Consider the following 27,764-nt stretch of genomic DNA (forward strand, 5'->3'; position numbering starts at 1 on the left):
AGCTAGTCAGTGTCGTCCACCTCTATTATTGTTCATTTCATGGTTCTGTTGTTCTTCATTTAAAGGCAATAATGTGTCCCAGAACTATGGAAGCCCATTTCCGCCAGTGTGATGAAAAAAATGGTCCTGTAAGTCATTATAATGAGAAACTTTCTCAAAATAATGACTTAGTATCTCAAAATAATGACTTGGTATCTCAAAATAATGCCTTAGTATCTCAAAATAATGCCTTAGTATCTCAAAATAATGAGAAACTTTCTCAAAATAATGATCTTTTTTTTTTTTTCATCACACTTGCGGAAATGGGCTTCCATACAGAGCTGCTAATCCGAAAATAACTTAAACATTAGTGTAGCTTTGAGTTTTAGTGCCCCATGATGGTCTAAACACTGTTTCAGAGGCTTTTCCACCCTGACATGAATAAAATTCTGGTGGGAAACACTGAGCACTTGAAAACATTTAAAGATCGGCTTATTGTCAGCTTCAATACAAAAACATCTGTATCGGTACCTTCAAAAACTCCTATTGGTCGGAATACATAACTCGCTGAGCCCCATTGAGGACGATGCAATCCAAGAACAATATGCTTCAAACTTTCTTCCAAGGTGGAACTTGATTGGCTTTGATCAGTAAAATATGCTGATTTAAAACACTAGTGCACTTGGATCTTAAAACATGTATGAGTGTGTGTGTGTGTGTGTGTGTGTGCTTGTTCCTTGTCTAGGGAATACATTCATGTTTAATGCTGTTAGAACTCTACTCAGCTCTTCTCTGCAGAGTAGGGCCTTCCAAAAGGGAGCTGTGTGTGTGTGTGTGTGTGAGAAGGGGGTTGTAAGTGATGTTAAAAATGACTTGATTACTTGAAGCCATTACAGAAAGCACCACATATATCCTTTTTAGTTCATCACGAGTTATGTACATTTAATGTGGAGTGCTATGCTTTTACTGAGGCGAGTCAGGTAGATTGCTGTTATTTCTGCTGTTAAAGTAAGTCAAACACATCAAAAATAATTCCCAATCCATTGCAGCAAAATCAATTTGTTCCTGCACCTTTATTGAAGGAAGTCAGGTCGTTTGATATGCTGTTAAATGAGGTTAAAAATATAAAATCACTCCATTTCTACAGCCACTTTCTAGGCCGCATTGCTGTCAAGGCCAATTCACTGCTTCTGCGCCCTTGTTAATGAGAGTGGGTAATTGTTATAATGGTGTTAGAAATAATACAGGAGTTGCTGAAGGGAAATGTGTTTTTAAGCAGCAATGAAAACCCTTAAAACATTTCTGCTTTATTACATAGCACGAGGTGGGAAGTGACAGGAAAGCTATAGATATACAGTATATTATACAATATATATATACATACATACATACTAGGGATGCACTGATATGGAAATTTTGGGCTGATACTGATAGCCGATTTTTCAAACATCACAATCGGTCGATTCCGATAGCCTGCCGATATTTTGTTTCGTATTGACCCATTTGTGCCCTGCCAAAATAATCTATATTCTGTCCGTCATTATACTTTGCAATGAATATAGATTTAAGGATCAGCTTTTATTGTAACAACTTTCACATAACCAAAAATGAAAATGAAAATAAACAAATAACATTTTTGTTACCTCACGCTGATAGGCTGTCCTTCCATTCAAACTTGAAGGATTAGTGACGCAATATATGTTAATGAGTACCGGCCACTGCCATCGGTGGATTTAATCTTATCGGCCGATGAGCCGATTGTAGTCAACAATGCAAAAATCGTCCTTTTCCGATATTCAACCGATATATCTTTTTCATCACTAATACATGTATATATATCACATATCTGCGTGTCTTCTTTGGGACAACACAGGTTTTGTGCTACTTTTTAACGCAAAGATATGTTCATAATATAGTGTGTCACAATGTACTGTAAGTAACACAAATGTGTGTTGTCCCTGAGAAGATAACAGAAGATGTGCTAGAAATGACACATCCTTTTTAAGAGCGTAGTATGTCCCACCCTTAGTAAACACAGCATGACCCCTGGTTACCCCCAACGGCCCCGGAGGTCATGACCTCTTGTCACCCCTCATAGCCCCCGTTAGTGACACCCTGGTTTACTTGCTGCTTGTAACACTACCCTGGACAATGTGGCATTCTTGACCTCAGGATACACCACACACACACACAGGTCCTCCACTGTGGAAACCTGGGCCCTCATTTATCAACATTGTGTAGAAAAGGTTCTAAATTCTCTCTTACGAATAAAATTTAGAATGTGCATAAGTACAAAAAAATCGGTATTTATCAAACGTGCGTACGCACATTTGTAAGTAACCTGCCTTGATAAATACCACACGTTCTAAACCACCATCATGCTCGTGCACAGCCACTCGTTAACATAACCAATTGACCATATATGGTGACAACCTTCCCTTTAAATGCAGCAGGAAGTGTCATTGATATCTCTTCTGTGCTGAACACGGCTCAGACAAAGAACGCAGGAGGAAGAATTTACAGATGCAGACATTGAATTATTAAAATTATAAATAATTGGTAACTGAGGTTGTGGCACCACAAAGTACTTTCTGGAACACTCGATGGTAGATTGATAAACAAGCGAAAACATCCAGCCTGTCAGCAGGTGAGAGCGGCGGCATTAAACAGTTTTATCAGCAGTGGCAGAAAAAAAAAAAAAAGTTTTGACCTGAATCCAAAATAATTATAGTCAACAACAGGGACATTGCTGCAACAGGCGGAGGACAGACTGAGACCAGCCTGTCCGATGTGGACCGGACACTCCGGACACCGGATTGTGATGGATAATTTTCATTTGAATATATTTCTCTAAGCCTGCAGGTCCTCCCTGAAGGAGAAGGTGGGGCAGAGGTCCAATAAAACTAAATCTACTGAGTCGCCCCTCATCGCTTTCAGTTAAAAAGTTGGTGCGCTCTCTGAGAACGCTCCATGCGCATAATGCTCCAAATCATCCATCAAAGCAAGATGAGCCATTTTACGCACACAACTATCAATGTCTTATTGTTGCCTTTTATGATTGCCTATACCCTGAATTTCATCACCCATACTAATAATTAAAATGATGATTAATCGATTGAATTCAGTATGCTTAAATGGACTAGATAATATAGTTGAACAATATGCACTGTCGAAATTGTATATGAATGGTATAACATGCACTTTTAGTCTCGACTACTGAAGCCTAAGGAATTTTATATTAATAATTATGAAAATGCCTATTCATTTGATTGTCTGTTCCTGTCGTTCTTGGTGGTCTTTCATTTTCAACCGCTTGGTGCTGTGCGTAAGCATGGTCAGAGCTGTGCTTAAATTTACGCACGGTCTCAAGCATAAGTAATTGTAATAACAAATTGATAAATCCGACTCCGAAGAAATGGTCGTACGCATGGTTTACACACATATTTGTACTTACGCACTCTTGATAAATGAGGGCCCTGGTGAGTGTTCGCTAATTAAGAATCACTTTGCTGTGGATTGTCAGGGAGCCGACTGGTAATGAATTGATCCACTGGCTAGTTGATAGTACACCTATACTGTAGGCTCCTGATCAATACCACATCTCCAGTTTCCCAAAGCAGGACAATGAAGAACATGCAATTGTTCTTCTGTTCTTCAATTGTTGTGCAATTGATGTCATTAAAGAGTAACTAAACCCCAAACCCAAACCTGTGTAAAGCCTGACATCTGATGGTCAAAAGCATGCTACTGAAATCTTTGGTGCCAGGTGATCACCTGGTCACCACCTTTTGTACAAGGTGACATCACAGAAATTTCAGTAGCATGTCTTTCACCATTAGATGTCAGGCTTTATACAGATTTGGGTTAGGGGTTTAGTTACTCTTTATGTACCCCCCAAGTAAGTTTAAATAAAATGGGGACAAAAATTCCCAGCAAACATCTAGATGTTGAACAGATAGCTGCTACCTGCATCCTTTTGTGAAATTGGGACATAAATATCTTTCTGATTTCAGCTTCCAAAGCTCTTTTAATGTGAATATTTACTGAGGTTTAATATTATATTGGGAATGTTTTGTGCTTGTCTGGCTGGATGTTGACCTTGGCCACCTTCTGCCATCTGTTGCCATCTGTGAAATGCTTGCTGGATAGCTTGAGTGAAAGCCACTACACTTTACTAAGACAATTTCTCTTCAAGAACCTGAGCAGCTTCATCTGTTTTAGGCCATGGACAGGACACTTTCTGGAATGCACTGGATTTTGTTATTGTTATTTTCGGAAAATGTCTAAGCCTTAGCCATGCTGCACATTACGTCAAAGCAAAATAGCCCTTGAACCAGGTACATATCGTAGAAAAACATATTTGATGTGGAAACCCGTGTGCACGGTTTAACAATCCGTACTCTTGATTTAGTAATCCATACTCTTGAATTAGTAATCCATACTCTCAAATTAGTAATCCATTCCCTCAAATGAATAAATCTGTATCTTCAAATTAGTAATCCGTGCCCTCGAATTAATAATCAATGTGCTGGATAAGTCAGATGAACTGAGTGTGATATAGAAATGTGGCAAAGAGAAGGATAACGTCAAAGCGGGTAATTAAGACAACATTTTCTTTGGAGCTTTTCTTTTCAGAACACCACAGTAGCCCATTAAGTCTCAATAGAGTTGCATATCATAACATCTATAGATGTAGGTCTATGCATTAACATGCTTTTTCTACAAGCAAGATTTATAGCAAGTAGATAGGTTTCATATTGTCACCAAATTGTACAGTAATGTGGGAATAAGAATAACGCACATCGGATTATAAATTTCATGTGATCAATCAGTTCCCTCTTTGACATTATCCTTCTCTTCGCCACATGGCTATATCACATTCAGCTCCACTGACCTATCCAGGACACTGATTATTAATTTGAGGGCACGGATTAGTAAATCTAGAGTACAGATTTTTAGACCTTGAGCACGGGTTTCCACATCAATTATTTTTTTCTACCATGTGACTCATGCGGGACTTTGTACTATCTAGGTGGCAGCTCTGAAATTAATGGGGGCTCAGGGCACAAATGCCCTTGAATGTTCATAAAATGCCCATGGGGGCAAGAAGATGGACTGGTTGGGGACAGGGAGTCTTCTGGAAGGCCTGCAGTTTCCAGCAGTGGGAAATAGTGGTACAAAAGTGTTTATTTGCCTATTTGCAATGCAAATGTTCAGTAAAACTGCCCATGAAAAGGACCAAAAGCCCCTACAAATCTAATTAGGTTGGAAAAAATGTCCTTTGAAATAAAAAAAAAGTCAATTTCTTACCCTGTAGAGCTGTTGAACAAGGCAATAAAATTGTCAGTACTATGTGCTCCCTTGAAGGACGTCATGCACCCACTCCCTGTTTCAGACTGGGTTCCTCATCCTCTACTTCAAGAGCAAGCAGAGCTATCGCTAACTTTCTCTTGTCATTTGTATTTTCAACAATATCCTGTTTGTTCCTTCACGTTAGCTAGCTAGCTCTCTGCTATGTGCAACGGTCACAGCTGAGCTTTGAGCAGGCGAAAAAAGCGTCCTATAGCCTGGATTGACGAAAGTTTGTGAAATGAGCATGATGTCTTAAAATGCAAATAACGTACTTTTTGCATGAAAAGTGAGAGAAATAAAGAGACACGTCAAGAAACAGGTGGTAGTTTAACATTGAAATAGCACAGTGGAAAGTAATTGTGTGGAGTTACATTTATGTTCAACTCCGACAGTCCGAAAGTCTAAATTTTTAGCATAAGTTTGTCTTTTGTTTAACCATGAACAAAACCTTACCCTAACCTTAACCAATTTGTTTTAGAAACCTATTCCAAACCTTAACCCTAACCTTAACCAGAGTTGTTTAATTGCTTACTTAAAGGTATAATATGTAACATTTCCGCATAAAAATATCTAAAAACGACTAGACCTATGTTATATATTTTTCATTGGGTCGCCTGTCAATGGCGTCATATCCCCTTTACCCCCTAACTTCCGGGGAAACACGGGAAACACCAGATGATCCGTCAGAGAGTGAGGAAGGAAGTCGGCCAACTAGCTAGCCGCTCTGTTGTTTTTATTGTTCACTAGTGAAGGATCACGATTATTCATTCTCGTTTGCTGCGCGTTCTGTCGCCGAAGCTGTCACCGTAAAAAAACTCCCATGATCCCACGCTACTTCACGACGTCATCAAACTACGTCTTTTGTTATTGTTTTGATTGAGAGACCCCTAGCGGCAGAAATTACATAGGCCTACTTTAATTAACTAGCTAACTAGCTTACTTGCTAAACTAGCTAACATTTCCACCAGACGAACAGCTGAAAAATGGCATGTTGTGCTATTGTTACATTTGTGGTGGAACGTAATCTTCATATAATTCATAACACGTAGCCGACATTTCACAGTCTGTGCTCATTTCACAACATTTTATGAGACTGTGTTCATAAATGAGATGAAATCTTGATTTCTGTTTGAAATTTGGTTGCTGTGGTTAGGGTTAGGGTATGTGTGTGTGTGTGGGTATCGCTGTGTGTGCGGTGCATAGCTAGCATTAATTTTGTAGAGGTGTCCTTGTCCTGTGTTAAGGCTTTTGTGTGTGCGTTCGTGTGTCTGTGTTCACACTTGCGTTTGTGTGTGTATGTGTGTGAGAGAGAGACTAACTGCTCCCTCTCTCTCTTTTTTTTTTTTCCCAGGGCAGCGATTGATGCCTTAGCTGCTCTGCTGTGCACAAGTAAGTTTTTCCATGACCTTCATTCATCCACCAGCTGATGTTTTCCATGATACCGGAGATAGAATACATCTCTACACCACTCAAACACTTTCTCCAGGGACACACGTTTTCTGTTAAGGGAAAAGGTCACCCTCAAACACTTTAACACCATTAAAAAAGCTATTGGCAATGTACCTTGCAGATGACGTCATGTCACTTTGAGAAATTTCCAGCGCAACTACAATGGAGTTTGATAGCAGAAAATGTTTCAGCTAAAAACATCAGTGGTAAATGTCAGTTTAGTGTCAGTCCCTCAGAATCAAAGGGCGAGGGCTTCTTTCTAGAGCCGCCATCTTGCGCCGATGTTCAAAAATCATACAGGGAGAAATCCATCATAGAAGAGGCAGCAGATACCATTTTCTCCACCCACAGTAGCATCAATACACCAGAATGCAATGCAGCCTCAAGACAAGACATGTTGGTTCTACCTCATTCGGAAGGTAGCTTCCTAGTTATTTGATACCTAACTAGGAACCTTCCTAAAAATTAAACTGCTTTTTCAAAACAGATTAAACGAAATGCTAAAAAATATGCTGGTTAGCCTTGTATACTGTAAAAGTAAGCCATGTTGTTTTTATAGATACAGTGGATACTACGCAAATCAGTTTATTGACCATCAAACTAAGCCATCAAACTAAGCCTTAAATAGGCTCTGGTGCTATGTTTAACCCTAACCCTAACTAACCATATTAGGCGAATACAGAGCTGGGGAACATCTTTTTCAGGTTCCCATTATGTGCTATATAGAGCTGGGGAATATAGGACCCTGGTAACATAGGACCTTGAGAACATAGGACCCTGGGAGAGCACATAGAACTGGGGAACATAGGACTCTGGGAACATAGGACCCTTTGTCATGTTCCCATTATGGGCCATATAAATCTGGGGAACGTAGGACCCTGGGAACATAGGAATGACTCCTTTACATGCACACCAATACCCTGATTACTGGACCCAATCAGCTTAAGGCAATATTTAAATATTCACAAAGTAAAGTGATTCCTCAAATAACTCGGCTTGCATGGACTCATTTAATAATCGGTCTACCGCTCTTCACTCCACTGCACTGTGCCATGTTGTTTGCTTTGTAAATACAACATCCAGATTACTGTGTCTGGTGACCTTTGACCTGCAGTTTGAAAAAGACAAACGAAACCTGGCATTTACCCAATAAATGTAAAGATCAAGCAGAAATCTAGGTGTGTTAACCAGGTTCTGCTTACTGATTATGACCTTACCCTGATTAAGATAATCAGATAAAGGCGTGTACATGACAGATTCAATAGTCAGAGTATTGCCTTAATCAGGTTAAGATCGAATTATTACTGTGCATGTAACTGTCTTTCCTATTGTTGCCTGAGGGTAGGTGCAAGCTATGCAAATTCACTTTCCTTTCCTTGGTCCTCTGATTTCCTTGGCCCAAATCAAAGAATGATTCTGTTAGAAACATAAAACATAAAAAATTGTACCTGTTTTATTAGTGAATTTCTCTGTATAGTTGGTTACATTTACTAGTTTTCATTTCAGATTACTATAAACATTACTCCCCAGCCCTATGTGTGTGTAGTAGTATGATGCCCTCTCCTGGCAAACCATGCTAATTAGTCCCTCTTAGGGCTGATATGTTAATTAAAGTGCTAATGGAGTCTCATTAAAGGGGTGTAGATGGATTCACACTAGCAAACCCTCTTCCTCTGAAGAACCAGCAAATCCCCAACGCTAACCAGCATTCTCTAACAGAAATGTTGTCTACTACTGTACAGTAGTAGATGATGATGATGATGCTGTCAATCAAAATTTGGGGTATTTTTACTTGAGGTGTTATGATGGATTAAGAAAATAAAATAAAAAGTTTTACTCCAGTGTTCACACACATTACAAAGATAGAGTTAAAAAATAAATATCCTCAATCCAATAAGTCCAACAAAACCAGTGGTGTGGTGACAGGACACTGACCATATTTCCCATGTTGTTGTTGTGAACATTCTTATTTATGATTATAATAATGCCCTGAAGTGCACAAATTTACAAATCTGCTCAACCGTTATTTTCATTTAGTACTACAATAATACACATGCGTTAACAAATTGCCCTGCCGTTTGGCGACCAGAGGCATGCACTCTGAAGAAGTATTGCTCTCATAAACATCTACAGCTTCTCTTCTCTTCTCTTCTCTTCTCTTCTCTTCTCTTAAGCTATGCTCCTCTTTTACGATAAGAATTGGCAGGCCTTGACCTGGGAGCAGCTAGTGCTGGGAGGGGACTGGAATTGCACCCTTGAGTCCACCAAGGACAGGAGTCAGGTTGAATCCCATTTTGGTTCTGTGAGCATTTCAAGAGATATAGCGCCAGCTACTGATTTAGTAGATAAGTGGAGGCTTAAGCACCCTAACGACAACCACTTTACCTGGGTTGAACCATTACAGTAACAGGTTAGTCAAGGCTGAGATCATTTCTGACAATCACTTGGTTACTGCTCAAATGTCAATTTCACCAGAGCCCCGTCAGTCTGTATACTGGAAATTCAATGTAAAGCTCTCACAGGATGTCATCTTTTGCACCAGTTATGGAGAGTTTTGGGAACGATGGAGACAGAGGAAGGGGGAGTTTGATTCTGTGAGTCAGTAGTGGGTTACTGGAAAACATCGGCCAACAATACACTGAATTCTCATCTGCACAGTCAAGGCGTGTGCTTGCATTCGATTAGAAAAGAACATAAGCGAGGTGGAAGTTGAGCTAGTGGGCAGAGACAGTTTTGGACTATGGGAGGATTTGTCAGAGTTCCACAGCGATTTCTGTATCTCTGAAAAGGTGTGTGAGGAAAAGCAAATGGACTGTGATTTTTATTCTGTATTGAATATGCTGCTTGAATATGGTGCTGAATATTGTGATCCTTTTTGTACTGATGTGTTGCTGGAGGGGGTTCCCAGGGTTTCACACTCACTGAACTGGACTCCTCCCTAACCTATGAAGACCTGTCTAGGGCAGTCTCTCAAATGGCTTCTGGTGATGCTCTGGGGCTTGATGGCTTCCCTGTGAATTATAAGGCCTTTTGGGACATTGTTGGTCAGGACTACTTTTGCATTGCACCCAACTACATTGAGGCGGGGGCAATCTCAGAACCCATCATCTATCGGTCTGATGACGATTAGACTCTGGGGGCGACGGCCAATATTTCGGGGTTTCCGGTGTAGCCAGCGGCCAAGACTTTCTCTTCCGTGCGCCGGTCATTGTTTACAGTCCGATTAGCAACTTGAGATGCAAGAATGGAGTTGGAGTTGAGAGACGACGTCTACGACCGGATTGTTTCACAAGTTTTTTAGGTCCAGACGACATTTCGGCTAATCTCTGTAAACAGATATCTGCATATGAGACGTCGTCTCTCAACTCCAACTCCATTCTCGCGTCCCAAGTTGGCTACACCGGAAACCCAAAATATTGGCCGTCACCCCCAGAATCTAATCGTCGTCAGACCGATAGACGATGAGTTCTGAGATTGAGATGGGGGAGCTACTGCTGAGCTGCCATCACACAGTTCTGGCCCTCCTGTTCAAAACATGATAAATGTAAAGAACTGTAGGCCTGTGGCTCTGCTTTATTTGGACTATAAGGCAGTTGCCAAGTGCCTCGCCAACAGACTAAATAAGTATAATGGCTGTCTGATGCACCAAGACCATTCATATGGTGTGCCTGGGCGCTCAATGCTGGACAATTTGCGTTTTAATGAGGGACATGTTAGACTTATCTGGACAATGCAGCCTGGACTTTAGGGCCATCTCCTTAGTTCAACAGAATGGTCCAGGGCCCATGGAAGTGGCTTCTGTCTGAAATGCCATATAGGGGAAGGGTGCTAGTAGCCAACAATCTGGTAGCTTCCTCCATGTGGCATAGGGTAGCTGAGGGCCTGGCGCCTGCTGAGGCCTACCCGAGTGGGGTGGTGTAGTGCTGGGCCGAGGGTGTAGCAGGAGCCGATCTTCCACAACACACTCTTTCCACTGGAGTCTGTATGTACTGCCACATTAGGACGACGCCTCAAGAGGGGAGGCATCACCCAACTGGGCCATCTGCGGTCCATAGGGGAGGGGAGTGGAGAACCTCCCAAGAGCTTGCACACTGGGTTGACCTCCCTGAGACTGTTGGAGTTCTCCAGGGAAGCACTGTGGACTTTGCTGGACCCAGTGGACTTTGAGTTTCCACAAGGAGAAGAGGTTCCTGAGTTCACTGTACTGGAGATGTCTGCAAGAAACTGTGACGCTGCTGTCTTTTACCATTCTGAGCCTGGGGTAGGTCGGGCAGGCAGGCAGTAAATCTGTTTACGCAGCCTGTGTGAAGGTGAGGAATCTGGGGGCCTTGCAGGACACCAGTGGTAAGGTTGCCTGGGTCCAGACCTTTGAATCCGCCTATACCACCGAGTTGACTGATTTTGGTCTGGCATTGTGACATGAAACAGCGGTTTCTCGGTTGAAAAATGATCGGTCCAATGAGCGCCGGGGGGTTACTAACAATTAGCCAATCAGTGCCACGGGCGGGACTAATGCAGTTGTCAAGCTGTTGTCAAGCGTTGTCAATCTGTGCGCCGGAACCAAGGAGTAATAACAACAATGCCAACCGCTATAGACAAGATAGACGCTGCTATTGAGGCTGTTCTAAATCGATTAAAAAAAAATTACTTTGAAATCCGAACAGCACTCTGCTTTGAAGGCATTTATTCAAAGGGGAGATGTTTTTTCGCATCAGTGTCGACTTAAAATGACGTTAGATTCAGGCGGATACGTTGGTCTCTAGTGATTGGTTAGGGAAAATCGAATCCCCCTCCCCCACGGAAATCGGTTAGAGTGGAGGCAATGTCAGACTGAAGATGGAAATGGAGTGTAACGAGTTGACAATTCTGTCTGATATCAGGCAAGTGGTAAGGTTATTAGGAGAACAGTATACTGCAGGGTTCAGATAGAGGGTGCTGTACAAGCTACCCCTCCCAAAGGGGTCAGAGGATTTGCAGTGCAGGATAGCTCATGGGGCCTTGGCGACTAACAGGTATCTAGCATGGGTTGCACCAGGGACAGGCAATGAAAGTTGTTTCTGTAATGAAATTGAGATTGCACACGTGTTTCCTCGATGTCAATGTGTTTCAACTGTTCCGTCCTTATTAACTGTACTCTGTGATAAGTTGTGGGAGGTTTTTACTTTTTATGCCTCCGCGCTGGCGACAGCCGCGGCCGGAGGCATTATGTTTTTGGGTTGTCCGTCCATCCGTATGTCGGTCCATCCGTCCCATTCTTGTGAACGTGATATCTCAGGAACACCTTGAGGGAATTTCTTCAAATTTGGCACAAACGTCCACTTGGACTCAAGGATGAACTGATTAGAATTTGGTGGTCAAAGGTCAAGGTCACTGTGACCTCACAAAAGACATTTTTGGCCATAACTCAAGAATTCATACGCTAATTATGACAAAATTTCACACAAATGTCTAATAGGATAAAATTATGAAGTGATGACATTTTATATGCAAAAGTTCAAAGGTCAACTTCACTGTGACATCATAATGTTTTGCTTACCACTGTAGCTGAGAAAGTGAAAATCTTGGGTCATTCTACAAAAACGGTGGAAGTGCTGTCACTTACTTTTGCAGACACCAAAATCCTTTAAGTTGACCTAATAATCACATTACTTATATATGTTCAATAAATAAAGACTGTCCTTGCAATGATAAAACAAAGTTTATCGGCGGAGGCATACAACCGCGAGGCGGTTATTTCTAGTTAAATGTTCATTTTGGGACCTGTGTATACTGACCGTAGGAGATCTGTATGCATTTTACTGAACTTTCTCTTTAGTCAGGCCATGTTGGCCATATGGTTAACATGCAGAAAAAAGGTAGGTAAGGTACAGGAGTCACAGACCCTGTAATCATTTTAAGGGGATAGTCTGTGTGTGCCTTAGGGTGGAATATGTTTACTATTCTCCTAGGAATGGTGTGATGGCTTCCAACAATGTTTGGGGCCTGGGAAGAGCTATTTGTACTGTTGGGGATATGGCACTGAATGTTTGCTGAAATCATTTTGAACCTGTATTAGCTGGGGTTTTCTGGCTGCTGCATGTCATGCTCTGTAGTGATGTATTTTATGGCAATTTATCTCTCTTCTCTTCTCTCTCTTCTCTTCTCTTCTCTTCTCTTCTCTTCTCTTCTCTTCTCTTCTCTTCTCTTCTCTTCTCTTCGAAGGTAATTAAATCTAGAGTTGTGAGTACACAATATTCTAGGCAGACTTGCTGGCGGCAGCGGTTCAGCTGTTAATAAGAACAAATTACCAGCTGCACCAGGTAATTTGTTTTGTACTTACCTGATCATTCTATGGTCACAGCAATATTGTAAGGGCACCAAGATCCTACCCCGTGACAAAAAAAAATGGTGATCTAGGAATTGAAGCTTATTCTACTGCTGCACTCACTGGCCTAAAATGTATAATGTACAATGTAAAAATGTGTGGTTGCGTGACACTAAGCTTAACTGCTGATATATTGCAGTGTGGTGGTATGGCCTGCAGGGGTCACTGTTGCACTTTGTTTCTTGTCCTTATGTGGCATTTACAGGCTGAGCACCTGTTGGATCATGATGTGTATGAATGTGGGTGTGTATGTGTACAAGTGTGTGTGTGTGTGTGTGTGTGTGTGTGTATGTCTGCTTGTATCTCTCTATCTGTCTCTCTCACACACACACACTCATTCAGTCTCGGAGACATTCTGAAAGAAATAGTGCTATTTTCTCTTTCTCTCTGATTTATAGTGTCGGATGCGCACACACACACACACACACACACACACACGCATTCAATCCCCCCCCCCACCCCCATACACACGCACACACACACACACACACACACACACACACAAACACACACAAAAACATACACAACACATCTATCTCGTTCTTTCATTCGCTTGGTTTCATGTACAGTATATACCCCTAACCCCATGCTTGCATACAAATACACACACACACACTCTCTCGCTCTCTTTTTTTGTTCCTTTCCTTTCTCTCCTCCCTCCCTCCTGCTCGTCTCCTCTTCCCACCATCCTCCCTTTTCTCTTCCTCTCTCTCTCCAGTCTCTCTCATTCCCTTGGCCTTCCATACCTGCCCCCCCCCCCCTCCCTCTCTCTAGCATCTTTAAACATGCTCTTTCCTCTAGTCTGGCGAGGCGGTAATTTATTCTCTTTGATTCTCAGCTGCACGGCTGCAGACAGACAGTGCAGTATGTGTCTTTGAGCCTGTGGCGGCCATGAAGAGGTCTTGGTTATTAGCTATGGTTGTTATCTTTCTAAGTGACAGTGGCTGCTGAAGTGTCCGGCTCAAAATATGTGTTATGGAACATTTATTGGAAAGAGGGAACAAAAAAAGTGTTTTTTTGTCTTATCTCATCCAGTCAGTGTGCTCCACCTCTGATATGATGGAGATTCCCCCCTGATCACAGCTAGTCAATATGTTTTATTATTATTATTTTATTGTCTGACCAGAGAAATCATTCCAGTGTGGTGTGGAGGATTGTTCTCAACAGTCTGTGAAACCTGCAGTGAAACCTGCCTCACCCTGCCTTAAGGATTACTGTAATTTACCTTAATTTGTGCTTCCTACTTGAAAATGGCATTTGCGTCTACTTTAAAGTGGTAAATGCTACTTGGGAACTTAGAACTAAAGAGAAAATTAGGACTTAGGACATGGACAAATTCAGCACATTTGTTCATTCTTAACATTTAAAACCCTCTTGGGAATCAACAATGAGTAACAAGTGCCTTATATAAAGGTAGTAGAATTTGTGCATTCTGATGTATCTGTGTTGCGAATGTTTGGTTGAGTAATCATATGGACGGTACAGTGTGGTGTGGGAGGATTTTACTCAACAGTCTAACACCTGCAGTGAATGCTTTCAGATGGTAAATACCACAGCGTTCAGATGGTAAATACTACTAGAAAATACTGTTCACTCAGTTTTCAGATGGTAAATACTACTAGAAAATACTGTTCACTCAGCTTTCAGATGGTAAATACTACTAGAAAATACTGTTCACTCAGCTTTCAGATGGTAAATACTACTAGAAAATACTGTTCACTCAGTTTTCAGATGGTAAATACTACTAGAAAATACTGTTCACTCAGCTTTCAGATGGTAAATACTGCTAGAAAATACTGTTCACCTCAGCTTTCAGATGGTAAATACTACTAGAAAATACTGTTCACCTCAACGTTCAGATGGTAAATACTACAGAAAATACTGTTCACTCAGCTTTCAGAAGTAAATACTACTAGAAAATACTGTTCACCTCAGCTTTCAGATGGTAAATATAGAAAATATTGTTCACCTTAGCATTCAGATGGTCAATACTACTAGAAAATACTGTTCACCTCAACGTTCAGATGGTAAATACTACAGAAAATACTGTTCACTCAGCTTTCAGATGGTAAATATAGAAAATACTGTTCACTCAGCTTTCAGATGGTAAATACTACTAGAAAATACTGTTCACCTTAGCATTCAGATGGTAAATACTACTAGAAAATACTGTTCACCTTAGCATTCAGATGGTAAATACTACTAGAAAATACTGTTCACTCAGCTTTCAGATGGTAAATAATACTAGAAAATACTGTTCACCTTAGCATTCAGATGGTAAATACTACTAGAAAATACTGTTCACTCAGCTTTCAGATGGTAAATACTACAGAAAATACTGTTCACTCAGCTTTCAGATGGTAAATATAGAAAATAATGTTCACTCAGCTTTCAGATGGTAAATACTACAGAAAATACTGTTCACTCAGCTTTCAGATGGTAAATACTACTAGAAAATACTATTCACCTCAGCTTTCAGATGGTAAATATAGAAAATACTGTTCACTCAGCTTTCAGATGGTAAATACTACAGAAAATACTGTTCACTCAGCTTTCAGATGGTAAATATAGAAAATACTGTTCACTCAGCTTTCAGATGGTAAATACTACTAGAAAATACTATTCACCTCAGCTTTCAGATGGTAAATATAGAAAATACTGTTCACTCAGCTTTCAGATGGTAAATACTATAGAAAATTCTGTTCACTCAGCTTTCAGATGGTAAATATAGAAAATACTGTTCACTCAGCTTTCAGATGGTAAATACTACTAGAAAATACTGTTCACCTTAGCATTCAGATGGTAAATACTACTAGAAAATACAATTCACTTCAGCTTTCAGATGGTAAATAATACTAGAAAATACTGTTCACCTTAGCATTCAGATGGTAAATACTACTAGAAAATACTGTTCACTCAGCTTTCAGATGGTAAATACTACAGAAAATACTGTTCACTCAGCTTTCAGATGGTAAATACTACAGAAAATACTGTTCACCTCAGCTTTCAGATGGTAAATACTACTAGAAAATACTGTTCACTCAGCTTTCAGATGGTAAATATAGAAAATAATGTTCACCTCAGCTTTCAGATAGTAAATATACTAGAAATACTGTTCACCTCAGTATTCAGATGGTTTACACTACATGGGAACTCTGGGTTTGGTGATGAACCCTGATTTCTCTGACTGAATTCTGACGTCACCAAGGGAATGCCTGTAGTCAAGGGTAGGGAATTAAATATTCATTTCATATAAAATGAATAAAATTAATGATGTTATCACAATAAAATGCCATGGCAGGACACAACTACTGGCAGGATTTTTGCTTTGCAGTTGACATCGCAGTGTTTGGTTTGCTGTAAAACATGAAGTCAGATGAATCATCACTAAGTGCCTGTGGGTTAAATGTGACAAAAGCTGATCAGGAGCAACAAAAATCCACAGAAAAACTTCAATCATGGCGTCTTGACAGCTTCAAAGGAGTTTGAATGTGTGAACACTTCCTAGCTGCTTTTAAATGTCAAGTTGTCCCGTGTGACATGAATGCAGCGCAATGGCAACAAGCCCATAAATGTGTCCAATCAGAGCGCTCGATGCCTGTACACTCAAACCTCCCCATCCCAGAGATGCCACTGCTATTCAAATAGTCGCATGGTTAACAAGCTAATACAAGTGAATGCAAAAATGTGGATTTCCAGGCTGCCACAGACAAAATGAACCCATCCTCCCTTCTTGAAACCCTAAGGGATTGCAGATATGAAAAACAAACCCAAAAACAAATATTTCTCTCTTACTTTCTTCTTGTTTTTCTATTTTTTTTTCTTAGTACTTGATTTTTCTTTCTAATATTCCTGTCAGAACACATGGACACATTCCGGATGCTGTGCCAATTTTGAGAATCACTACTCTTGAGGCAGTGAGAGATTTGGAGAGCTCTAAGCTTTTTTGTATGATTTATGCAATATTGTGCTCCGCTTCATGTCAAAGTGCCAATTTGCACAGAACATCAAGGGGACTGCATTCACTCATAAACTAGAACATCGAAATGAGTGTGCTTTCAGTGTTTCGCTTTGATCTGTTAATGCAATGTTTGTAGCCAACATAAAGGCAGCAATTACACTAATATCAAGTTATATCAGTCGAGCTGCCATTTAAATCCTTTTTCTGGGGACCCATATTTTGAATGCAATTTTCCTCATGATCCCAAACTGTTTTTGAAGCCTATTGGGTAGGCTAATCAAACACAACTTACACTGTTTTGAGCAACTAACCCTCTAGCCTGCAGTGTATCTCAGTCAACATTTCAGGAGGGCTTTGGAAGAAAAGCATAAAATAACATACAAACTGGCTTTGGATAGCGGTTACTCCAGAATAATTTGGGACCACGTTATTGCCTAATTAGCTTGGAATGCCATGCTCTTTGGTTAACATGAGGAACACTAACAAGGTAACCAAACCCCAAGTCCAAATCTTTGGTGAAGCCTGACACCTAATGGTGAAAAGTAAGGTACTGAACTGGCCATCTGCTATTGGCTGGTCTTTGGTGCCAGGTGATGTCACCACCTGTTGTACTCTATAGAGCAGGGATATTCAACTAAAATTCAAGGAGGTCCAGTCACTAAAATTTCTTCCCATCAAAGATCCAAAGTATCATAATGTCTAACTTGTGCTATGATTCGGAGGCCCATATGAAGTTGTTGTATGACTTTCTATCAAATAAAATAAACAATGTACATTTATTTCATAGTGAAGCTTCACATTGCCACTTTTTCCCACGCAGCCGAGGGCATCACAAGGCAAATTCAGGTCAGTCAGTCAGTCAGTCAGGTGAAGCTTAGTGAGATGATGCGCTTTGTCAAATTGCCTCTAGAGGGCGTTTTCACACTGGGAGACACAGAGTCTCCTGGTGGGAAAACAAAAGTGAAACTTAACATTCCACAGTTAGAAACGGGGATTTGTAGACAGTAACTCGTCTCCGCTGCCCTACAGACATTAACAGTAGGTGACTTTAATGTTACCTTGTGGTAACTAAGAGCGTTTTCACACCTATAGTTCATTTGCTCTGGTCTGAATCAGTTGATGAGTTTGTAAACTTGGAGCGTTTTCCCCTTGGTTCGGTTTCTTTTCACACAGAGAAAAATCCAAGTGAACCAAAATGCATCCCTACAAACCACGTGAGAACGTTCATTCTGCTTATTGGTCAGATGTGTCGGGGGCGGGAGCAAGAAAGTAAATACAGGAAGAAGGTCCTGTGTTCTGGACTAGTGCACATTGCTATGCAACATGGAGCAACGGCAGAGTTGGCATTTGCTCATAACTGTAGTAATTATCTGGGCAATATACCAGGCAAAACTGTACCAGCAGAATGCCGAATGCACTTCGAGGAAACGTCTTGAAAATGCTATACTGGCTATACCTGCTATACCTGCTGTACCTGCTATACCTGCTGTACCTGCTATACCTGACTATACCTGCTCTACCTGCTATACCTGGCTACAGGAGCCGTTTAGCTCAAACTTGCGGAGTAAATTGAGTACACCTGGTAGTCGGGTTGGATCGAGGTCGGATCACGTTCCCACCACAAACAAACTGCTCCAGAGTTCGTTTGGGACCGGACCGAGACCACCTCCTCTAAAGGGTCTCGGTGCGGTTGTTTTGGTCCGCACCCGAGTACGATTACTGCGTTCACACCTGCCCAAATGAATCGCACCAAGGGGGAAAACGAACCAGAGTCTGATTTAACCGGACTAAAAGCGCAGGTGTGAAAACGCCCTAAGTAACGTTAGTGGAATTAGGTAATTTAACCGTGTCGCAGTGCTTCAGTGCATAGAATTGAACACACGCTGTGGGTCTATACAGGATCTGTGCTTGTTATTACTGCCGCGGTTTCAGAACATATGAGACAGACTGGTTTAGAACTTGCTGCGGGGAGAATGAAGGCGTATTGATCTGTCCATTCATCCTTCAAAGCTTGATTTTCTGCATCTACTTTTCTTATTTTGGGGCAAGACATGCTGTCATCTCTCTGTGTAGGTTTCGTCTTTCTCTCGCTCTCTGTGCGTTTCCCTAGCGATCTCTCCAAACAATCGCTTTGATTGCCTGAGTTCAGTCAAGCAGACGCACGTGATTGGTCTGTGACCTCCTACCTCCACTGAGCGATTACCGTATGAGCTGAAATAGCTGCGCCTAAAGTCTATAGCTGCGCCCGTGGAAAAAAAAAAACGCTCCGTCAATCTTATTCATTCTCATTAATTGATCAGAAATGGGTCGCGGTACGCACAGAACCGTCACTGGGTCCGGATCTGGCCCGGAGTCCGCCAGTTAGTGATGCCTGCTATAGAGGGTGACATCACCTGGCACCAAAGACCAGCCAATAGCAGATCGCCAGTTCAGTAGCCTACCCTGAATTTCACCATTAGGTGTCAGGCTTCACCACAGATTTGGGTTTAGTTTGGTTACTCTTTAAGAACAAACAAGGAACTTTTTTTTTGCTCAGTGTGACAAATGTAAAAGAGATAAAACCGACTAAAATTCAACATGTTAAAGTATCCCTTAAAGTAATAATCCATGACATGTTCATAGAAATAATTGTCTGTTTTGCTACCCGCTGTCTCTGATTGATATAACACATGAGTCATTCAGCCTATAGCCAGTTCATGAAAGCTTTTACATTTGCTGTTTGAAACCATAGACCATGAAAAATAATGGACACAGTGAACATTTCACTGCATTACAAAGAATGACGGTAGCCCAGTGAAAGTGACCGACCTAGTTTCCCCATAATGAACAGAGATCAGGCTTGTTTGTGATCTTTTTATCAAAAAAGCAACCATTGATTTTACATGGAAGTTGTCAGGCTCTACATTATTCTATTGATGCAGACAAAAAAACAACAATATTTTTTACAGAAACAAGCACATATAAAACTGTCACATGCTGTCAGTCCTTGTTAAGCTCAAATCATTGTACAAAACGAAACCAGCTTTAAACATGTCAGGTGTATTTTTGAACAATAGTAAAGAGGGGTGTACTTAAATTTCAGGTCCACAATTCTGTGGTGTCTATGGAAAGGCTTTTGTCTCTATGTATATGTGTATTTATCAATATATTTCTTTCTATATTTGCTCATTTGTTTGTTTACCGTCTTTGTGTCCAGGACTTTTCCTAAAATCCCATCATGTCACAAGATAAAAAAAAAAAAAAAATACACCTTCTCCAGCCTAGGGTTCACATTTTTCCACCACCATAATTAGCATTGTTCTAATTTACTTGAGAAATAATAATTAATTCCTTGGACGTTTAAACTTAGCCTTATTTTCTTTGAACTTCTCCTTATCTACAGGAGCAAAACACTAATGAGAAACAAACTTTCTTATGTGTTTTGGGACTTAAAGATAAGAGTATGTCTGCTGGGACTTTTAAATGATTGAAATGTGCCTGTTTTGGATTTATACTTGATTAGTATTTTATGCGTTATATGTGATAAGTGCTGATTAATTCTTCACTGTTTCTTCAGACCCTACTAAAAGAAGTGCTTTACTGTTTATAGTGGTAATAATAATAATAAACTTTATTTGTATAGCACCTTTCATACGAGAAATGCAGCTCAAAGTGCTTTACAACAAAGAAATTACATGCACCACGTGCTTCACATAAAACTTGATAATAATAGTGAAAATAAGACATAGAATGAGCATAAAAACAAGGATAGAATGCCATAATTAATGTAAAATAAGATGGAGAATAAAACCCACTTGTTAATAATAGTAAAAATAAGATAAAAATTAGGAATGCATAACATAAGATGGAAGATAAAACCCACTGAATAATAATAATAAAAATAAAGTTAAAAAATAGAGTACATAGAATGCATAAAATCAAGTAAAATACAACATTTTTAAAGAAGTGCAGCAGTGCGTAATTGTGAATTTTGTGTAAAGTCAATGCAATAACATGTGAGATGTTTAAACTGACATGCTGGCACATACAGTATACTCACACAGACACTGACAGACACATGAACTCATGAATACTTAGAAATACACACACACATGCATAGACATATACACACAGCATCCTATAAACTTTGCCACTTTGTGTGCGTGTGTGTGAATTTGTAAATGTGTGTCAGCATCTCTCTACAGTACATGTGTATGCATCAAGGACATCAAGCCAGCTTTTCCCCCCAAAAGTGGACCTTTTTTATTGTGATCACAGGATGTATTACCCAAGGCCTTTGGGTTACTACAGGCTATCAAAACACTACCTTGCTAAGTTAAAGGCACAGGCACCAGTTTCTCATCTGGTTTTGTAAGAGTAAATATGAAAAAATAAATGAAAAATCTAAAACAAACCTTAAAGCAATATTCCATTTAGTTTTAACATGGGGGATATTTGGCACCAAGATCAGATGATGAGTTTGTAGCATTTGGTTTTTTACTTCCCATTCATTTGAATGAGGCCACGAAAATAACCTGAAAACTGACATTTAACATGTTGGTGAACAGATTCAACAACAGATCTTGCTTTTAAGACAATAAAGAAATCTTGGGTCCATCGTCATTTTGCGTTTCTATTCTTGCTTTATACTAAAATTAGTATTAAAAAAAAAAAGTAGATCCGGTCTCCCAAACAGGAGCTATCTCTCCTAAATGGTATCCCTCCGCTATGTTCTCTTATATCAGTAAAAGTGCTATTTGGCAAAATTATGTTCTAAAACGTTCAATTGAAAATCACAGTTCACAAACATGTTAAATATTGATTTAAAACCTTAAAACAAAATTATTTTTTGCATTTCAGTTTTATTTGCCTTCTTAAAGACATTTCTCAACAAAACATTTTCTGTTACATACTCAGCAATTGGTTCCTTTCTTTTCTTTGTCACTAAAGCATAACTAAATTTGCCAAGTAGCTAACATTACCAGGCTAGCTAACATGAGATTGAGTTTGCTAAACTAGCCTGTCTGTTTGACTTTGCAGGCAAGTTTTCAATATTCTGGGATAGCATACATGCTGATGTTGTCAGTCTTCATCTCTCCTGTTCTTTTTGTCCCATGACACTGAGTTGAAGCTGAGTCTTTGGCCCTATGTACACAAAATGACTCGGCAGTTTTACAAGACGCTCGTAGTTTAGCTAAGTATGTGATTTAGTCGTCAACATAGAAACGAAATTCGGTAAAATAACGTAGTGCAAGACAAGTCGGCTTTGCAACAGGACACGCTGAGATTTTTTCATTTTTTAATTTGGATTCAAGCCATCATATGTTTATTTTTTTTTTTTTTATATAAATCCATAATCAAGTGCAGTAGTGTCTGTTTACAGTCACACCAGGCATTTATTGGCTTCAGTTGGACCTTTCATCATTTGGGCAGAACCACCTAATCAGCCTATAACTGACTACAGTGGTGGCAGGTGTTTAAAACCCCAGCAGCTTCTTTTAAAATGCTATTGTGAATCATTGAACTGATGTAAACAAGCAGGTAGGGGTTCAGTGTCTTGCTCAAAGACACTTTGACAGGACCCATGGCTGTTCTGGGAATTGAACTTGCAACATTTTGGTTACAGGATGGCCTCGCTAACCACTAGGCCACCCTGCCTCCAAAACATTCCTCATGGTGACACAGAAACACTAGTATATTGTTTTTAAATAAGATCTCTCAAAGGCCATTTCCTTTCATTATGCTGCTATTAATTTGCAGTCCAAAATTAATGCTCTCAATTGCTTCATAAAGCGTACAACAAAAAGCATTGGGGAGAGAGACAGACAAACACTGATGAGAGAGCTTTATTATTCCACTGTATGACGCTACTGTAACATAATCCACTCCACTCAGACTCAATCTTGGAACTTTTTGAAATACTTTGCCTCCAAAATCTCCAATTAATTGATCATATGGCTTTTCTCCTTCAAACATATATTTTAATCAGAGTAATTAATCAAGTAATCACCTATTTTATCAACTTTTTTTTACATTTTTGAAAAAAGTGCCACCTTAAGCTCAAGATATTTCTGAAATATACATGCTCCAGTCTGTAAATGTGTTGTCATTTTGTCACCCAGTGACTTGAAGCAGAACCATTTTCGACCTGGACTCTATTTTCCCATCTTTTTCCATCTCTCTGATTGATTCTCGTCAAAACATTCTTGTCAGTTGCTTCACTATAGAGCTGCTTACACCTTGCTTGCCTGGTGCGGCTCTCCAATACAGTACTGTAGGGCCAATGGCTGCTCTAAAAATCCCTGAAAGCACCCAAAGCGCGTCTTCTTTGTTTGCTCTTTGCCAGTCAGCTGTGGCTGCCTGTCTAAAGTAGCGCAAAATAATTGTGAAAGAGGTCAGATCGTGGATAATTGGAAAATTAAATAATTCAGGGTGGTAATAATCAGGGTGAGTGCCAGTATGTTGAAAAAGACATGCTTTGGGTGCTTTTGGGGTTGAGTCCATTGGTACTACAGAACTGTACTGGAGAGCCACACCCAGACAAGCAAGGTGTAAGTACCGTATTTCCTCTAATAGTGGCCGGTAGTCAATTAAAAGCCGGGTCTCCAATAATGGCCGTGGTCGTCATGAACAAATAAAGGCCGGCCCCAAATAGAGTACAGGGAAAAAACAAAGGAAAAAACAACGGTGGATACCGGCAAACCCCTAGTGCCTGTTATATAATGTAACTGTAGTCTGTACGTACAAGTGCCACAAGATGGCAGTATGTCACAAGATGGCTCGGCCGGGGAAATCTCTGGAGCGTGCCGTCGTCGATTACCGTAATTATCGGTAATGCATTGCAGTAACAAAAAAACGGATACCTAACGAACCCCGACAGAAGCAGATCAGAAAACATGGAGGCTTCGTACTAAAATATGAGCAAATATACTTATCAAACAGAGGGAATTAGAAATAAAGGCCTGTCTCTAATATAAGCCTGCTTCCAATAAAGGCCTGCTACCCTCTGCAGTTGAGGTAAATAAAGGCCCAGACCAATATTAGAGGAAATATGGTAGCTCTATAGTGAAGCAATTGAGGAGATTTTGCTCAGAATCGATTGGTGTGATGGAAAAATGATGGGAAAATGGAGTTATGCTTTAAGTAACTTAGAGTATCTATAATGTCTGTGCCTTGCAGAAACCAGTGTAGACATGTTCTACTATGCATATAAGATATATTGTTTCTGAGCCACTGAATAATGCATTGCAATATTTCAAACACAAGGTACAGCAAGGCAGGGCTAGAGGCTTGTTTCCTCATGGGTCTTAATAATAATAGTTTGTGGAGGGGGTAAACAGTCTAATGGAGGCCATTAAACCTAGTAATGGAGAAGAAATGGTTGCAAGTTGAAGTGTGTGTGTGTGTGTGTGTGTGTGTGTGAGTGTGAGTGTATGCATGCATGTACACGTACAAGCTCTGTTTTTTTTGGTGTGGATTATGTTCAAACATGTATGTACGTTTAAGTGTTAAAGTGGATATGAAACAAGGAAGGATTGAAAGGATTTCCACTGCAACGCATGATTGTACAACAACCACGACAAATATAAACATATAAAGAAAAAAGAAAAAAAGAAAAAACATGGCTTGAGTGGCAAGGGCATTGGCATTTTGCAGTAATGTAAGCTGTGATGTATCAGGGTTGGTTGGCTTGGTTGAGTCCTACAGGTACTGAAATCTTTTGCAAAGGAATTGGCCCCAGTTTGGCAACCAATTGTCCAACTTTCCCTAGACATACACAATATCCCTGTAGCATGGAAGACCTCTAGCATTAGACCCCTCCCTAAGACACAGTGCCCCAAAGAACACAATTGTTTTCGACCTCAGCCTCACATCAGTTGTTATGAAGTCACTGGAGAGGATTCTGGTCCAAGCATCTCACCAGGGCAACTTGCAACAAACTTGACCCATATCAGTTTGCAGTAGTCACACTCTGTCCAACATGATCCAGCTACAGATTAATCCTTATTTTATTCATTGGTTTAAATATTTTCTTACAAAGAGGGTACAGATGGTGAAGGTAAATAAAACAATATCTGCACCCGTCATAACTAATGTTGGAGCTCCTCAAGGCTGCGTGAGCTCACCGAGACTGTTCACGCTGTATACTGATGGCTGTTCCACCAGCACACTGAATTAGTTCATTGTGAAATTGTCTGATGATTCCATCTTATTATCCCTGTTGACATATAAAGACGACCCAAGATCATACCAACTTAGTGTTGACAGCTTAGTAGAGTGGTGTGACCAGAATGCCGTTATTATTAATACCAGGAAAATTATTTTTGGTCTCCCACCTGATTCTTACCCATCCCCAGTAGTAATCTCCAATGTGGAAATTAAAACTAGTTACATCCGATAAATACCTGGGGGTACACATAGATGCCACCTTGTCTTGGAACATACACACTGATTTTATCTGCAAGAAGGTACAGCAGTTAGATTTTTTCATAGGTCTTTTGGGGCTAGTAGTCAGATTCTACTTGTTTTTCTCATCCATAAACCAGAGTGTTATGCAGTACTGCATCACAAATATTACGATATATTACGAAATATTATTATTACAAATTGCGATTTTGGGTGGAGAGTGCAATACAGGGGCTTAGTGCAATATGGGGGTAACTGAGTGTCCCTGTGCTTTTTATGTGCTATTCGGATGTTTATGTGTAATTGTGGTGTGATTATGTGTTTTATGTGCAATGGCATTGTGTTTGTCCTGTTTATGTGTCTCTTTTCTCTTTTTTTTAATGGGGCTGCTATGACACATGACAAATTTCAGAGAAATCTGCCAAAGTATTGTATCGTATCGTATCGTAATGTATTGTAATGTATCGTACTGTAGTACAGACAGAGAGTGAAAGATGGAGACTGGGAAGCCACAGGACAGAAAAGACGGAAGGGAGGCCATTATTGCTTTGCTCACATGGAAACAGGTCCATTATAAATAGATACGTTTAATTCAGCAATAAACAACCAGTATTTTTCTTCCAATTGCGAAATTGCTATTCTATCATTACTTAAATTAAGAAGTTCTACCAGCGGCTTGAGTTCATCCAGGCCGGGATGTGGCAGTCAGGTGCGCATCGGCATTTTGGGAATTCCATTTTCACATGTGAAACAAATATTGTCCTATTTGATGGCAGGTGGAAACGTGAATAAAAATGTTAACATGTAGGAAAAAACACTTTCCAGCTCTGAATTTAAATGTTCACATCTGAACATAAAGATTGTCATATGACGTCAGAATATAAACTGAAATAAAATGTTAACGTATGAATTCTAACGTTACCAAAAAAGCACATGTGCTTTTTACTTCACATGGGGGTTTTCCCATGTCATTTGACCAATATTTGTCCCCCACCAAAGGGGGGACAAATGGATGGATCGGTCTCCGTCCATTAGTTTGTTCGTTAGTTTGTTAGTCACACTGTAATGTTGACTTTGTGCCGCTAGGGGGCGGCATTGACAATGAATGGGACTGACCCAAGGGTGGAACTACATCACTGGTGGGGGACAACATGTTTACTATTTGCTTGTTTCCATATGGGCTGCCTATATAAGCTGGGTCCAACCAATATTTTCTTTCTCATAACATTATTTGTGTGTATATTCTTCTTTATCTTTCTTGTCTTATTAAAACTCTAAGCCATATCACATGAGTGTCTACTCTTAGTCTGTCTGTTTTGTATACTTGCATGTATTATGAATGAGTATTTTTGGTGTGTGTGTGTTTGTGTGTGTGTGTGTATATGTGTGTCTTATGACTATGACTGATTCTTTATGCTTGTGTAATAGATGGGTGCTATGGGATGCATTGTTGTCAAGTACTATGCTGAACTATGTCTCCGTTTTTTACTATGTCTAAACTCATTTATAGATACATTCAAATTGTGTATTTTATATTGCTGTGATTATTTTTTGTAATATGCTTTCTTTTAAATGAAACGAAACGAAAGTGGTATGAGTGATCAGATCTTCAATGCATCTTCGTTTACACCTGGATCTTATGTGGATTTGCTCGGCCCAAATACAACCCGATCACCCAGAATGTATGTTAATGCCGATGGAAAGCTGGATCAATGGCTGGAACATGCTAACGCCTTTCCTTCCCTCTCCTTCTCTCTCTGTTTCTCTGTCTCTCTCCTCCAGAGGCTAACCTCTGCTCAGCGGTATCTAAGGGTTACATCTCGGGCCTGTTGCGGCTATATGAGGACTGGCACAGCAAAGATATCGAACATGTTGCCATAGGGATCCGCCAAGCGTTGCTGCGCTGCCTCCACCAGGCCACTCACAGTACTGCAGGCAGACAGGCTTTCACATCCCAAGGAGGCATCAGGCTTCTATATCAAACTACACAGGTAAAGTTATTATTATGCCTTTATCTCTCATTTTTCCCCTTCATTCTTTTTTGCTGGAGACAGTGTTTTTCTTCGCTGTATCCTAGTACTATTTTTTCCTCACGGGGATCAATAAAATTTCACCTATCTTGCTTTCTTTCATACGTTTGTAGATCATTCCCTCCTTCCTTCCTTCCTTCTGTGTTGTCAGACTTTAATTCATCCCCTCTTTCATCATCCTTCTTTCTCTCTCGAGGGTTTCATTAGAGATAAATGTATTGTCTAACACAGAGGCAGAAAAGGG

The 27,764-nt window shown here is 40.2% G+C and overlaps 1 protein-coding gene across 1 annotated transcript in view; it reads left to right on the forward strand.

Annotated features, from left to right (window-relative positions):
• The window catches only part of LOC139666391 (cytosolic carboxypeptidase 4-like), a gene marked incomplete at its 3' end in the record, with an annotated part of 92,800 nt that overhangs the window by 26,772 nt on the left and 38,264 nt on the right, over positions 1 to 27,764 (forward strand). Inside the window, exons 6-7 of the mRNA XM_071545593.1 lie at positions 6,683 to 6,720; positions 27,273 to 27,481. Of these exons, the coding sequence (XP_071401694.1) occupies positions 6,683 to 6,720; positions 27,273 to 27,481 (247 nt within the window). The remainder of the gene's footprint in view (positions 1 to 6,682; positions 6,721 to 27,272; positions 27,482 to 27,764) is intronic.

Source organism: Centroberyx affinis, unplaced genomic scaffold, assembly GCF_046629955.1.
Source record: "Centroberyx affinis isolate AG114_WGS23_722 - 3 ecotype Tasmania unplaced genomic scaffold, CSIRO-AGI_Caff_v1 ptg004976l_1, whole genome shotgun sequence".
NCBI classification, from domain to species: Eukaryota; Metazoa; Chordata; class Actinopteri; order Beryciformes; family Berycidae; genus Centroberyx; species Centroberyx affinis.